This window comes from Rousettus aegyptiacus, unplaced genomic scaffold, assembly GCF_014176215.1.
Source record: "Rousettus aegyptiacus isolate mRouAeg1 unplaced genomic scaffold, mRouAeg1.p scaffold_m13_p_4, whole genome shotgun sequence".
NCBI lineage: Eukaryota > Metazoa > Chordata > Mammalia > Chiroptera > Pteropodidae > Rousettus > Rousettus aegyptiacus.
In genome coordinates, this window is record NW_023416307.1 from 2,286,591 (window position 1) to 2,302,619 (window position 16,029).

Genomic DNA, 16,029 nt, shown 5'->3' on the forward strand with positions numbered 1-16,029 from the left:
TTTCCATGACTAACCGTGGCTAATCCGTTGATAAAATCAGAGAACAAACTCACGTAATGTTACCTATGGTCTTTCAATCGATAAATACTGTCCTCACACAGCGCACGTGCTAGTCCAGGCCTTGCGTCAAGTCTTGAGAAAATGTTGAAAACAAGAAAGTCGTTGAGAGTTTTAGGAATCTTATAATCGAGATGCTTTCTCTGAAGCAGATAAAATGAAATGGGTGATATGTTCTGTGATGGACCAGGGGTGTGGACAAGGCTGCCCTGAGGCTCCGGGCGAGCACAGGGCACCGACACTCGCACAAGGTCGCTGCCTGGCCCCGGTGGCCAAGCTCACCTCCGTGAGACTTTTTTTTTCCTCTACGGACGCTGAAACGTATCTTGAGTCCAGTTAGAAATAGGGTCCGCATTTGGTTCTCTTCTTCACTTTAATGATGACGCAATGCCAATCCTGGGTTAGAGACCGTCTCATTTGGTTAATGTGAATTACATAATATCGAGACCCTTTAGGTCCGGAGACATGAGGACTTCATAGAGTCGACTAACATGGCTGAGACACTCACCGAAATGATCAGTAGTACTCTTTTGGGTGCAAGTGACAGAAATTGGGTTCAGACTGGCTTAAGCAAAAATAAATAAGTAAATAAAGAGGAAAGGAAGGAAGGAAGGAAGGAAGGAAGGAAGGAAGGAAGGAAGGAAGGAAGGAAGGAAGGCTGGATCCAGGGTCTCAGATGACGTCCTCAGGGCTGTCAGTCTCCCGTCTCTCAGCCCTGGCTGCCTCTGCTGAGGTGGATTTTCTCCATGTGGTCGCGAGATGATCCCCAGTGGCTGCTGGACCTGCAGACGCAGAGTGACGTGTCCGTCTCCATTTCCCTGACGGACTCTGATTGGACCATCCCTCCACGTCTAGGCTTAGCCTCTCAGATGAGTGCATCTCTGGTGATGCCCGCTAGTCCCATCCTGACTGCCTCTTCCCAATCCCTCAGCTCTTCGTGTGCAATCCTCTGCCATTCCTCAGCAAACAACACCTCCCAGCCTGCAGATGGAGAAGGTCCCCCCAGCCGCTGATTCTGGGCTGATAAATGTGAGTGCTTCGGCTGTGGGCGTAGAAGTCGTTGGTATTGGGTTCAGGGTGGTGGTCTCAATGGTGTTGTGTGTGTGTGTGTGTGTGTGTGTGTGTGAGAGAGAGAGAGAGAGAGAGACAGACAGACAGAGAGACAGAGAGACAGAGAGAGAGAGAGACAGAGAGAGAGAGAGAGAGAGAGAGAGATTTTGCTTTCAGGGGGCATTTGGCGATGTCTAGATACATTTCTGGTCACCATTTATGTGACATACATCCTGGGGGGTGGATGCTACTGTCATGTACTAAGTAGAGGGCAGGGACCCTGCTAAGTACCCTACACTGCACAGGGCGGCCCCCATGACAAAGGCGCATCAGCCTGTGATGTGGGCGGGACACTCCGGCTTAGGGTACGGGGCTAGCAGGGAGCTTGTTCAGGGGGCTGGTGATGAAGGCCCGCAGAGCCTGTGCTTGTGGGGACTGCAGAAGACAGACCCCTCTGCATGAGCCGGAGGCATCCAGGGAGTCCCTTCTGCGCGCCCTTGGCTGCCCGTTGTGTCTCAGCCTCACCCGAGGTTTGGGGAGACGCACCGGCCCCTGGGAAAGAGGGGTGTCCGGACGTGGTGGCAGCATCCGCGCCCCCATCTGGACCAGCGCCTGTGCTGGCTCTCACCTTCCCGCCGCATCGCCCGGACACGAGCAGGAAACGGTGACTGGCGGGGTTTTCGTTCTCTGCGAACAGAATCACCGCTTGTCCGATTCTGCTCTGTTTCCCCCGAGTCTTTCAAAGAATAGGATCTTTAGTTGGGCATCTGGCTGCCCAGAAGAAAGACTACATTTTCCTGTCTTTCTTGCACCGAGGTGAAGACGTGTGACCGATTGTGGCCGATGAGAGGACAGCGACGGAGTCCCGCCTTAAAGCCCGGAGCCTTCCTGCTGCGTGGACCACAGGTGTGGGGGCTGGGGCACCGTCCCGGGCGTGAGACGGGACCTAATCGCAGGGGTGGCCACCTGGAGGGTCGGGAGGGTTGCTTCGGCCAGACTCCGCAGGAGAAGAAAGCCCGCTTCATGCTGATCGAAGCACTGCTGTTTGGTGTCTCTGGTTCTAACTGGTAGAACACGTAAATCCACTCTTCCACTCGTTGGTTCTTAACGTCTAACCCTTTTGGGGGCTACAGTAGAGGGCCGGGCGAGCAGCGCGTGGTGGCTCGCCCGCAAGCTGCCCGGGGTGCCCCATCTCGGAGGGAGGGCAGCCTCGCCCAGGCCGGGGTCCTCTGCCATTCGCGTGTGCCCACTGGCGCCCGACAGTCGGTGTCTGCCGTGTCATTGGAGAATGCGCCGACACACGGGACGCCTCTCCTGTCCAGGTGTCCGGGGCGCTGCCTGAGAGCACCCCAGATGCTGCAAGGCCTGCGTTCCTGTCCAGACCCGTCAGTAATGAGGGAAAGCAGAGCAGTGGGCACAGCCCTGGCCCGTGGGAGGCGCGGGACAACCTGAGCGAATGGCTCAGGAAGAGACGCGGGGGTGGGGAGCCCTGGGGGGCCCTGCCACACCCCCCTCCCTTCCTAGGGGTCAGGCCCTTAGTGACGGGGTCCGGCGCCCACCCTGGAGGCTGGGCCGGTGGCGGGTATATCTCCACCCTGCTCTCCTTCCGGGGGACGGCGGAGACCGGCCTGAGGAGGCTGCCACATCTGTCCCCTCTGTGACTCGGTCTCTGACACGCCCACGCGGAGAGGAGAAGGGGGGCCTGGGGCGCTCACCGATTCCCACGGCTCTCCGGCCCCGAACACCGTGGACACGGCCGGATGCGGCCGGCCTGGGGCAGGGCTGGCCCCCCATCGCCTGCCCCCTGGGGCCCTGCAGGCCTGCTGCTGCCTCCTCCTCGTGGCCTCGTCTTGCAGGGGAGCTCCGTGCGCCCACACATCGCCCCTCCTTCGCCTCGGCTCCCCTTCCTTCTCCTTCTGAGATGTCACCAGCTCCCTGCACCCGGGGACTCTTCTACAGACCAGTCAACAGGTGCAAAAACAAACGGGGACTCGGAGGGAAGACCCTGACTCCAGGTGCGTCTCTCCCTCCACGTTCTACTCTCGGTTTTCTGGGCCATAAGACAAACGCGTAACACAGAAATATAGAAAGTTTCGACTGATGTGGAATGGTCAGACTGTAAGATCACTTATTTATTTATTTTTTAGAGGAGAATAAAGGTTTTTTTTTTTTTTTTTTTGGTAATGAAGGGATAATGAAATGCTATGATTAAGAGCTGAATCATAGTCCTTCAAGACAAGTTTCTTTCGCAGAGCCAATTAGGGATGCTAAAATTAGCTGCCGTGCTCTTGAATAGCCAAGAGGCTGGGACCACGAAGTTCCCGAGGGGAAGAACGAGACCCAGGCGACAAGAGGAGTAATCCATTCCTCAAACAACGGGCGTCCAGCGCGTGGGAGACGGGAACCAGCCTGAGTGACCGGACGGGATGTTCCTCGGCGCTGGGGGACACGGCGGTGTGTCAGGAGTTCGCTTCTGAGCAGAGCCGGGCTGGGCGCTGTTTCTGCAGAGCCTCCGGCCGGCTGGCCGCCGAGGTCACACGGGCACAGGGCCCCTGCCCGGCTGAGGACGCCCACTGCCTTGCTCTCTAGAATGAATGGGAATTACCCACTGAGCCCTTGGCACGGGGCGCTGATAAGGTACCAGCTGATGACCGATCGGGAAGATTCCCCCGGAACGGCAGGTTCTGGGAGAAAGTCTTTCTTCTTTGAGCGCCGCGGGTTACGTCTCTTCTGCCTCCTCGCGGTTTTCAGCTCCGCGGGCCGCCGGCGAGCCTGGCTCTGTTCACAAGGACCCGGGCTGCTCCATTCTCTTACTTTGGGAGAGCGGCTTGTGACCGTGGTCTCCCAGAACCCGAGGGCATAAGAGGTTACTGCGGGCGTCCCCCGCAGAGAAGGACCGACATGCGGTCCCTTCCGTCGCTGAATCCTTGCCTTCAGGTAAGCCGGGCAGGAAAGGCGGCAGGCGGCCTTCTGAGGAAGGCCGAGGAAGGGCCTGCCGTGGATCCTCGGCTCCCCTTCCCGTGGCAGAAACCACGGGATCCCACTGACCTTCCTTAGACTCCTGAGTGGGAAGACGGAGGTGGGCGGAGGGAGGCGGGGGCCGGCGAGCAGCGATGAGACACCCCGATGGCCCCCGGGGATGTGCGGGGAAGGGAGGGCCGGACGCGATTCCCGGCTTGCTGACGTTGGGCAAGGAAGAGCTAATGATGAACGACTAGCAGCCAGCCGGCTACGGGTGGGCAAGCACTTCCTGAGTCCTACGGCCGAGCGTACCCACGGAGCGCCTCCTCCAGGCCGGCCCGGGTTCCAGGTGCCGGGGCGCAGCGGGGCGTTGCCGACCTCGCGGAGTTCCTCACTTTCAGCACTACTGACAGTAGAGCCGGATGATTCTTTGGGGGGCTGTCCTGTGCACCGTAGGACGCTTAGCGGCACCCTCGGCCTCTACCTGCCAGGTGCCATTGGCATCCCCAGTCATGAGCGACAACCGAAAATGTCTCCAGACAGTGCCGACTGTCTGAGGTGGGGGAATCCTCCTCATTCCTGGGGTCTCCCTGACTTTCCGCCTGCTCCCTCTCCCCTCCGAGTCCCGCCTGAGAGAGTTCTCTGCTTTCAAGGGCTCAGGTGACAGGAAGGGGCCCAGCCAGGTAACCCAGGATGATTTTTCTACCTTAAAGCCCACAACCTGAACTGCATCTGTGAAGTCTCTTGCCTGTGACATGACACATTCACAGGTCCCAGGGGTTAGGTGTGGACACCTTTGGGGACCATTCTGCCAACCACGGTTCTGACACAAAAGACATAGTTTTGTGTACCAGAGTGTGAGGCTTCTGCGGAGTGAACCCCGAGGCGGGCTTGGCTGGGGCTTGACTTTGAGCCGGTTTTTCCACACTGACTCTCAGCCGTACGCTGCACACGCAGCAAGGTGTGTGCCCGCAACAGCGAGCAAGGGCCGGCCGCTCACGCTTCGAGCCAGGCCTGGCGACGGCGGCCCCGCTCAGGGCTCAGAGCCCAGGAAGCCGAGGCTCTGGGAGCGGGAGGGGCTGCCTGTGCTCGCAACCCCACGTGCTTCCCGGGGCTGCTTCTCTCCCAGAGCAGCCCCCCACCTGTCGCCCCTCATTTTTCACCCCGTCCGGTGACAGGGGAGTCAGAGGAAGCAGCGGCTTTTGTTCCTCTAGGGAAGATGTGCCTGGGAGAGACCTCAGTGCGGCCCTCCGAGGAAGAGAGAATGCAGCTCATGTCAAGGCCCGGGGCAGCGTCTTATCATTGCCGAAACGCCTCATTCCACGTGCGAGACAAGGGGGAGCGAGGAATTCAAAGGGCGAGCGAAGTCCCAGGGAGCTGGTGACGGAAATGACTAACCAAAGGGGAGAGCTGGAAGTCAGAGGCTGGCGGTCCAAGGCGGGGCGCGCTGGGGAGCTGGAGGGTCCCCAGAGGGCTTTGGGCTGCGAAGGAAGCCAGGGTCTGGGGACTCGAGGTGACAATTCATGTGACGTTTATATTTGATTCCATTTATATCACGTTCTAGAGAAGGGAAGTCAAACTCCACAGTGTCAGACAGCTGTATTTATCGTGCAGATTATGGGAGTGTTTACCTTTCTCAAAGCTCATTGTACTGTACAAATGGATGCATTTTACTGCGTATAATGTATATGTCAATAATGTTGATTAAGACAAAAAAAAAAAAAAAAAGGAGCACCACAGCCATGGCTTGAGACAAGGGTGTGTCGCCGGAGTGAGTTGGATTCAGATCGCACCATGGACGGTGACGCTGATGCTGAGGCAAGCTGCGGAGCCTCCGAGGTCCTGCGTTCTCACCGAGACGAAGCCGCATCTCAGACCAAGATCCATGGGGCCGTGTGGATGGCCCCGCTGGTCACCGTGTGACTCCTAGGACCCAGACCAAGCGCTGTGTCAACGCTGAGTTGCAGCCTGGCTCGTGGCGCGGGGCTTGCGGGCGCCGGGGGCTTTTAGGCGGCTCCGCCAGGGGAGATGGCCGAGGCCGTGCCGCCCGGCTCTCTTACCTGCCGCTCGCTCGGCATCTGCACAGCAAGCTGACCTTTGAAGGACGCGAAATAGGTGAGCAGAGTCAGGTGACTGGGAGTGTCCTTTTAGACTCCGTGGTTTGTGTCCTCCCGTTAGTGTTGCTGATGCCGCACTGAGGAGGTCGAGGTGAGGAGCCCAAGGCCTCGTCTTACTGAACGCCGTTAACTCCTCGATGCCCATGTCCTCCCCGGATCCCCGACTTGGGAGGGACGGCGTGAAGATGAGAACGTGCGCCCCCTCGCTAGGAGCCGTATGGGAACTAGGACCAGCCAGCGGCACGGTCGGCCCGAGAGGAAGCCCCGAGCGCCTGCGGGGGCCGGGGAAGGCTCGGGGACCGCGGGGCAGAGGTGTGGGTGCACAGCCTGGCTCCAGGGATTGGCATGAGCTTTGTAACTGCCCGGGGCTCAGTTCTTCATCTGAAAATCGGGGACTCTAACCCCACCTCCTACCCAGGCTGTCGTGACCATGAGATAAGCTATTGCTTTCGAAGCGCCCAGAATCCCGCCCGGCACGTGGCAAATGCTGCATCGGTATCTGTTAAACAAAGTCAACAAACGATTAAATAAAGTGGATACGAGGAAAATGCCGAGCACTGGTTCCGGGACTTCGGAGTGCTCAGTTCCTGTTGGGGAGCACCACCAGCTACACAGAGAGTATACACCTCAGCGTCTTTGTTTTGGTAGAATTCCCTGAAACAGCGTTAGGCGTTTATGAACACACATCATGGCCTCTGCGGTCTGCAGGGAGCATCACGTTCTCTTCCATGCCTCGGCTTTTCATTTTTTTTTAAACATATTTTTCTCCATTGGGAAGTCCAGGTCAGATCCCAGACCGTCTGTAACAGGACGCGTGGGCGGGACTCGCCCCGCTAGCCCTTTTCTAAGTGGCGGGGTGGGGGGTGGGGCGCCCTGTGAGTCTCCGGTCAAGGTCAGGCGAACCGCTAACACAGGTACCGAGGCCGCTGCCTCTGCGCACACTGGAAGGAAGTGGCGTACGTCAGCTAGAGGCCAGTGCAACAAACACGTGGTGGGTTTTTTTTTTACCATTTGAGTTCCCGGGTCCAGGTTAGGAGCCCCCGCCTGCTGGATTTGGGTCCCAGTCATAACCTCCGGGTCCTCCCCATCCCTCCCTTCTGTTCCCTCCGTCCAGGTGAGGTCCAGGAAGGTGTGGAAGAACCGCGGGCTGGGCTCCCTCCTCGGGTCTAACACACACAGATCTTCTTCGCGAAGACATCCGTGTGCATCCACAATGCAAGTGCCCCAGGAAGACAAAGGGGACCTCGTTCCTCTGGGAGGCAAGAGAGGCGGCTGCAGCTGTTCCCTTAGAATCCGAAACGATCTCCCCCGAGGGCCGTTGGGACATGATTTCCTCTCGGCCCCCGATGGAAGAAAGGCCAGAAGTGATTCGCTGGCCGCCCACCGAGGGGCGCACGGGTCGCCGCAGAGAGGGCGAGGGGCCTTTGTGCCTGGAACAATGACTCAGCCCGTATTTCCAAGCCGAGTTATTAAAGTGCCTTAATAATCCGCGGTGTCAGTGAGGATAATAATGAAGGTGCTGCCGGGTGCACGGGGTCAGGCGGGAAGCCGCGAGTCGTGTTGCCCTGGCAACGGCGCCCCCGGCTAATCCCAGGCCGAGCGCCAGTCTGAACGAATCGCTTGCTCTAAAGTCGTCCACGGTTTCGAAGGCCACGTAGGTGAGCATAGCATCTGTTTGTGGCAACGGATTAAATGGAATCTGTCAGAGACAGGGATACACAGGTGTTGAGAGAGAGAAAGAGGAGCGAAGAGCAGACAGACAGACAGACAGACAGACAGACTGGGAGACGCACTCCTGGCGCTGTTGGTGGCACCTGGAACAATCGCATTTCTCTTCGGGCAGATTTGCTGGCCGGGCGGGGAACGGGCTGTTCCTCTCCGGCTCTGAGCACGGCACCGGCCAGCGTAGACGCTGCCTCCAGCCCCCCGCCGACAACACGGGTCTCCTCTTCCTGCGCCAGGCACCCAAGGGCGGGCTCCCGGGGGCCGAGCCCCCCCCCCCCCCCCCGTACAACCTAGGGGCCCCAGCAAGCACTCGCGTCTCCCGGGAGAGAGGGAGGGCCTTTCGTAACGTGCCCCAAGGCCCCAGATGGGCTACGGCAGGCTGTTCCCGCCCGCATTTCCCACTTGCATGAGGAGCTGGAAAGCCCTTAAAATACGCTTTATGCAACAGTGACGTCCCCTGCTCTACCTCCTGCCTTTGAAGCAGGAAGTGAAGACCAAATTCCCCACAGGTAAACAAAGGTGTGGTGACTCACAGGCGGTCTTGGGGTCTGCGTGCTCAGGGTTGGGGTGAGGAGCCTGTGGTTTATGGCAAGTGACAAGAACGTCGGCTCTTCATTAGAAGCTCAGCTCTGCCACTCGGGAGATGCCTCAGATGAGCGACGTCACCCCTCAGGGCCTCGGCCCACTCACCCATGCCGTGGAGGGGGTGGGTACGCGAACCAGCTTCCGACGGAGGCGCTGGCGAGGGCCCAAAGGGGTAAAGTCTGCGAAGGGCTTGGTCTGCAGTGACTGTGGGTGTGTGTGTGCATGCCTGGCATCCCAAGGCTGGTCACCCGTGACCTTGTGTGTGGCCAAGGCTGTGTGTGTGTGACACATAACCACGGTGGGTACAGAACCTTAACGACTCGGGGCTGCCTTCAGGCCGAGTCCTGGTCACAGCAGGTGCTACCAGGTGCTGTCCGGACACCTGAGTAAATCTGCATTTGCTGCAACCCCTGCTCCTCCAGGCCAACCTGACCTGTGGCTCCATGAAGGGCCTCTCCCTCCCTCCCTACCTCCCTCCCTCCCTCCCTCCTGTGGACTGCAGAGAGTAGCGAGGACGTGGATTTTAGATGGAGTGGTCAGGACAGACTTTTCCCAGAACCGGCCTTGGGAGGAGCTGATGGTGACCCCTCTAGGCACTGGCTGTGACAATTGCCAAGAGCCTGAGGTGGACAGGAGTTGGTGTGGGAGAAGGTCCATGTGCCCTCAGAGGCCAAGGCAAGGTCGAGGGAGGGCCTTGGGCTGTGGGCCCCACCAGGAGTTAAGGCTGGAGCAATGGAAAGTTGTCGGGGGCGGGGCGTGCTGAGAGAGGGCAACACCACGGTCTGGCTCAAGTTTTCCAAAGACCGCTGGCCACTGGGGGTGCGGGGAAGCCCGGACGGTAACGGAGGACCACCCAGGAGGTTCCCGGGTGTGTAGGCGTTCTTTATCCTTGAGTCTAATCCCCTTTTTGCTGTGTATATTAAAGTACTATCTCGTTCGTTTCCTTTCTATGAGGTCTTTTTATGACAAACGTTCTTAATTTTAAAAGAGTCGAAACTGTCACTCTTTTAATGTACAGGTTATACCTTTTGTGTTGTAAGACGCCCATCCCTGCCCCTGTGAAGACGGATATTCATCTCGCTCTCCGCGAGCTTCGCTTTTGGAATCTGAGCCGTGGAGCTACCTGGAGGCGTGTGGGAAGTGTGAGCTCAGGGCCCAGCGTGACTTCTTCCACGTGGAAGGCCGTTAGCGCCAGCTCCGTTTTCCTCATCGGCCGGTGAGTTAGAGACGGTGTGGTGGGCGTGCAGAGGGCACGCAGCCCTGCGGTAGTGTTTGGCCTTCTCTTGTAAAGTTGCATAGTTAACGCCAGGCCCGTACCGAAGAGAAACCCCCGAAGCTTCCACAGGAAACACGCAGAATCACCTTTATAATCGGCGCCGTTAGGAACAGCAAACGCCTGGAAGTAACCCACTGCCCGCCAACGGCACGGAGGACAAACGGCGGCGGCACAGCCACACCACGGGGCATCGTTTTGTAGTAAGAAAGAATTCGCCGCAGCCATCCGCAACCATGTGAATACATCTTAGCAACTTCAAGCATTGGATGCCAACCATGAATTCCAGAAACTTGCAGTCAACAGGAAAACCTTTGGCAGAAGTAAAACAATAAACAACTAAAGTTTTAGGAATACGTGCACGTGATAAAGGCCGAACACAAGTTCCAGGGTAAGGGTGCCTCTGAGGGGAGGGGCGTGTCCGTGGGTGGAGATCCGTGTCGATGCTTTGGCTTTTGTGATGCATAGGGTGTGTGTGGGGGTAACTAGTAGGGGTTCGTTATGACATCGCACATACACGTCAGCCAGCCATGCTAGTGGGGGGAGGCTGGGAACTGTTTTCCGTGAACCTGACATTGGAGGCAGGGAGAGAGGTGATGCTTGAGCAGCCCTGATTTTTACGGGGAGCAAGGCGGGTACCATGATGGTAAAAAGCAGCCGGGTAAACGCAAGGCAGTTAGGAACGACTAAAACCAATATGAAAATTGTAGTCCTCTTTTACTTTTAAAAAGAGATCACTATCTAAATTCTTTTTGCGTATACAATTCTTTGACTGTTTTTTCGAGATCTGAAAAATACCTCCAAAGGGAAATTCACAAAACATAATCCGATCCTCCCTTTTTTAAGCCCCAAATTCCAAGAATAATCGCAGAGTATCTTTGGGAGAGAGAGAGAGAGAAGGAGAGAGGGTGCCTGGGCTGTTTTTCCCTGAGCGGTCTTTCGCGAAGGGCTCTGCAACCTGTCACCATGGAAGGATCGTCTGTCACAGTCACTGGTGATGAACATCGACCGAGGCCACTGTGTCCTCAGCAGGGACCAGAGACCGGTCTCTGAGCCCCTGCATTGCGATTGGTGGCGTGTGGACATAAATAGCAGGTCAGAGGTTTCAGCGAGAATAAAAGAAATATGGTTTCGAAGGCGTTCAGGACACGTCACACTCCACAATATGCCGCTTCATCATGGTTATTGTTTTGAGCAGAAGCCCTGGAAAACCGCGGCTGCAGAGACAGGCTTTGCCCGGACGCCCCTCGTCTGCCTCAAGCCAGACCCTCAGTGGTCACAAACCCCTCTCCAGGGATGTCCTTGGCCTGGGAAGACTGGCTCTCAGCACAGGAGAGGGGACTAGACGTCAGTCAGCACCACACCCAAAGCTCGTCACAAACTGTCACACCTCCCATCTAGTCCTGCGAGGGCCCCTTCATCTCTCCTGAAGATCATTCGCTCTCCACTGAGACGGCCACATTCCTTCCCTCTCGGGACGGTGCCTACGCTTCCAAACACCACCGATTTATCAGGTACACACTTTTTTTTTTTTGGTCTTGGGATGCTCCCATGCGCATAATACTAAAAACGAACACATTCCTGTACCTCCTCTGCTGTTAACCTGCCCATCGTCATTTTATTCCATGGACCTGGCTATCCAGCCTAGGGTAGGGGGGAAATCTCTCCTCCCCCACAGCCCATAAAAGATCCCCACGCAGCCACGTGGTCCGAAGCTGCATGCTTTTCAGATGAACTCCTGGGGAAAATGGAGACGGACATTTCCGGTGCACGACCCGTGTGCCTGCCCCATGCCGGTTCGTGCTCGGGGCTTTGCGTACGTCGCCTCATTTCAACCTCATGACAAACCCCACCCACGAGACCTGTCTGTACTCTCCTTGTGTTTATCTCTAGTGTGACTTGTTTCACGCAGGAGATGTTTAAAATTCCCTCTTGGGGACACTAATCAAATGATAAACAAATTGAGGTTTATTCAAACTTCGGCTGAGTAACAAGCAATCAGCATGAATGCGTATGATATACTATGTGCTTGTATTTTCAAAGCTCAGGGACAAGCAAAACGAAGCTAGCATGGCTGCCTCGGGACAGGCGATGGGTCGACTGGGAGGGGGGTCGGTCCGTTCTGTATCCTGACTGGGGTGGGAGCTACACAGGTGTTTAAATTTGCCAACGTGTACCATGCACTTCACTGTATGAAGTTTCACCTCATTAAAGAAAAAGCTTAAATCTCAAAATCTTAAGGAGATCGTTTTTAAAGATCTTAACGAAACAAAACAATGCACGTTCTGAAGACGGACTAGCGGGTCTTAAATCCTTTCTCTTCTGTATTGGTTTTCTGTGGCTGCTGTAACGAGTCATCACACATTTATCGCCACAGTCCTGGAGGCTGGGAGTCTGAAATCCACGGCACTGAGCTGACATCCAAGCTGACATCGGCAGGCTGGGCTCCCTTCAGAGGCTCCAGGAGAGAATCTGTTCCTTGCCTCATCCAGCTTCTAGAGGCACCTGCATTCCTTGGCTTGTGGCCCCAAGAGCCACCATAGAGCATCTCGCTTCAGTGACCACACTGCCTTCCGCTCTTCCGTCTGTGTTAAATCCACCCCCGCCTTCCGCTTCTGCACGAGGACGCTTGTGACGGCACTTGGAATCAATCTGGATAATCCGGGACAATCTTTCATGCCAAGATTCTTAAATTAATCGCATCTGCAGAGTCTCTTTATCAACACTTGTAGGTTTCAGGGATTAGGATGTGGGTATCTTTGGGGGTGAGTATTCAGCCCAACACACGCACCACTTACTAGCCGTGTGTCTGTGGGCAAGCGGCGCCCTCACGGGAGCCTCATTTTAAGAACGGAGACCTTCGTGGCGCCTACATCACAGCTGCGGGGATTAAATATAAAATACTGAGCACAGGGCCTGGCACGTAGCAAGCGCTCACCAAACGGCGGTTCCTATTGTTCCATTATCGTTACCACTGTTCTGCACTTGAATTGTGCCAGGCACATGGTGAGTGTTTGGAATCCGAGGACAGGGCCCTAAAGCGAGCAAAAGCGGCTTTTTGTCTGACTCGGTGGCCTGCTTTGCCGGGGCTGTAGCAACCAAGCGCCACCGACCAGGAGGCTCAGAACAACGGCAACGTGTTGCCTCACCACCTGGAGGCCGGAAACCGAGACCCAGGTGTTGGTTCTTTCTCGGAGGCTCCGAGGGAGCCCCGTTCCTCGTCTTTCCCTAGTTTCTGGTGGTCGCCAGGAACCCGTGGCTTTCCTGGGCTTACGGAGCATCGCGGCCACCACGGGGCACCCTCCCCGGGTCCTTATATCGTCCTCGCTCTGAGTGGCCCCTGTCCGAAGTTCCCTCTTCGTCAGTCATTGGAGTAGGCCTCGCCCTGACCTCATCCGAACTTGACAGCCTCTGCAAATGTGGTCACCTTTCACGGGTACAGTGTTAGGACAGCAACATCTTTTTTTTTGGGGGGGGGAGGGACGCAGATCAGCCCACCGCACTGAGCAGTGCTGTGGATGTTGGTGCATCTTTGAGACCCTCTGCTCCGTACCAGCCGGCAGGTGGTGACTGGTCCGCTGTGAGGTTTCTCTAAAGTGTTTGTCCCCTTCTTCCTCTCCCCCCACCCTGCCCCTCCCCCTCCCCCCACCGAGAGACGGAGGGTCCCTTAGGAGCAAACAGCTGGATTCCCAGAAGGGTAAGGAGAGTGGAGAACATGAGGAAATGTCTTAGGTCTTTTTCTGGAACCAGCGATTGCCCATTTAGAGCCATTTAATTGAAAAAAAGAAAAAGGAGAAGCAGCAACTTAGATCTTTACGACTTTTTTTTTTTTTTTTTTTTTGCCTGAAAGCAATTTAATAAAACGAGGGGTGGGTGGGAGCAAGGATGAGGGTGGTCTGGAAATAAAAGCCTTCACCGGCTCTGCGTCTGGACAGAGAAACTGCCCTGGAAGGAAGTGGGACGTGTTTAACGATGTGTTTGTTAGTGTGCGAGTTCCCTGGGACCGTTTGGGGCCCGTTCTTTAAAAGGATGCTTTGCGGGGGGAAGAGAAACTGCCGGGCTGGGGGAAGAGCATGAGCTCAGCCAAACCACTGCTCGCACTTTGTAAACTGCGCCCTGCTCCGCTCCGGCTTAAGTGGCAGAGAAGTGGGTGACCTCACTTCCCATAAGCAGTATATTGCACAACCCCAGAGGGAAGAAACAGATCTGGTCTCGGGGTGTTGGGTCTTGGGGCCCCTTCTAGAGTGTTCTGAGTCTCGGCTTGCCTGAACACTGTTTCTTTCAGTAGACTGGGCGACTGACTGCTGGCTCGAAGTAGGGGCTTGTCCTTAGCACTGCCCTTGTGAGTTGACCTTCATTCCTGTAACCCAGGGGTCCCCATTCCCCGGGTGTGGACCGGTCCCCGGTCCCTGGCCTGTTAGGGACCAGGCTGCATGGCAGGAGGTGAGCAGCAGGCCAGGGAGTGAAGAAGCTTCATCTGTATCTGCAGCCACTCCCCAGCGACGGCATCACCGCCTCAGCTCTGCCTCAGATCCTCAGGCATCAGATTCTCATAGGAGCATTGTCCCTGGTGCTGGAGACCGCTGCTTTAACCCAAAGTTCTCTTTGAGAATGTAAATATCCCTGGGAACGTATCTGGGCAGGCCTTGCAAACGGGGCTCCAGAGAGGGTCTGCGACACTCGTATTTCTCTTGGCTCCCCTCCAAGCCCACACGCTGCTGAGCATGTCGTGTCTTGTGGCTGAAACACTCTGGCCACCTTGATCAGGCCTGGTTTGTGGCCACTAAGCTGGCCAGGCACAATAACTCTGCCTTAAGCCCCATGGTGGCCTGAAAAAGGCCCCTCCCCACAAAGATGTGTGAATCCCCTGAACCTGCAAAGATGTTACCTTCTATGACAAAAGGGACTTTGTAAATGTGGTTAAGCATCTTGAGATGGGACTTTATCCTGGATCATCCAGGTGGTCCCTAAATGCCATCACAAGTGTTACAAAAGACGGAGAGTTAACACAGACAGAGAGAAGGAGGCCATGAGATGGCGGAAGCAAGGTGCTACGCTGCTGGCCTAGAAGACAAAGGGACCATAACCCAAGGAATGGCCTCTAGAACTGTGAGCGGATACAGTGCTTTTGTCTTTAACTCCCAAGTTGGTGGCCATTTTTAACAGCAGCAAGAAGAAACTGGTACACCATGCCAGACGATTTCTTTGCGAAGCAATGAGGCCTCCATCCCTGACGGCGACCGAAGGCCAGATGGCTCCTCAGAGTGTGTCCATGAGGAGATGGTGGCTCTGGGCGGCAGGTCACACAGGAGAATTTCTGAACCCTGAAAACTCTGACCGTTGTGGTGGTCTGCCACGACTGAGCCCTGCACACTGGGTGGCTTAAAGGACAGCTTCCTTTTCTCACAGTTCTGGAGGCTGCACGTCGTTTCCTCCTGAGGCCTCTCTCCTGGGCCGGTAGACAGGTGTCATGTCTCTCTGTCTCACCTGGTCACCCCTAGGTGTGTGTGGGTGTCCTGGTCTCCTCTTCTGATGAGGACACAGTCATACCAGTTTAGGGCCCACCCTAATGGCCTTCGTCACCTCTTTCAAGGTCCCGCCTGCAAATTCGTTCACATTCTGAGGTCCTGGGGGGTTGGGGCTTCGACATACAAATTTGAGGGGGATGTAGTTCAGCCCACAGTGACTACGCTGTGTGTTGACATTGCTGACATACCCATGTAGGAGCATTTTTAGACAAACGCCTGCTTTGAGCTCTTATGGCCACAGCAGGTAGCGCCTACGGCTTTGAGCATCGCTTGCAGCCGGGTGTGCGTCCACTCCCGGAAGCCGTGAGCAGGGCGCCCTGCCTCCCACGCGGATGGCGCTGGCCATTCGGACAGGTCTCTTCTTGAGAAAACCGCACTCAGCTGTCCAACGATGCACCAGCCTCTGCCAGAAAGCCGGCCGGACAGACAGCAAGCCCGCCCCCCAGACTGAAATCAAAACTCACTGGTTTTGCAGTGCGTGACGAAGGAGGAAGGCGTTTAATGCCGAAAGGAGCAGAGCCAGCTGTCTTATGGGTCTTTCCTTCTGGATCAGCATCCTCCCCGGCAATCTTCCTGGGGTGGTCTTCCTCCTTATCTGTCCATCGCCATGTCGTATGGGATGATTCCCGGTTTTGGTGGGGGGCATCCTGTGTACTGGAGCACGTTGGCAGCGTTCTTGTCCTTACCCAGTAGATACCGGGGGCACCCCCGCCCCATTTCTGCCAGCCTCAAA

At 56.3% G+C, this 16,029-nt stretch overlaps 1 protein-coding gene across 1 annotated transcript; it reads left to right on the plus strand.

The window, feature by feature from the left end:
• Positions 1 to 4,083: 4,083 nt before the first annotated feature.
• On the plus strand, positions 4,084 to 6,732 carry LOC107501383. Its single transcript, XM_036219754.1, has 2 exons — positions 4,084 to 4,626; positions 5,283 to 6,732. The coding sequence occupies exons 1-2, from the start codon at positions 4,247 to 4,249 to the stop codon at positions 5,608 to 5,610; spliced, it is 708 nt and encodes a 235-aa protein (XP_036075647.1). The 5' UTR covers positions 4,084 to 4,246; the 3' UTR covers positions 5,611 to 6,732.
• Positions 6,733 to 16,029: the final 9,297 nt, after the last annotated feature.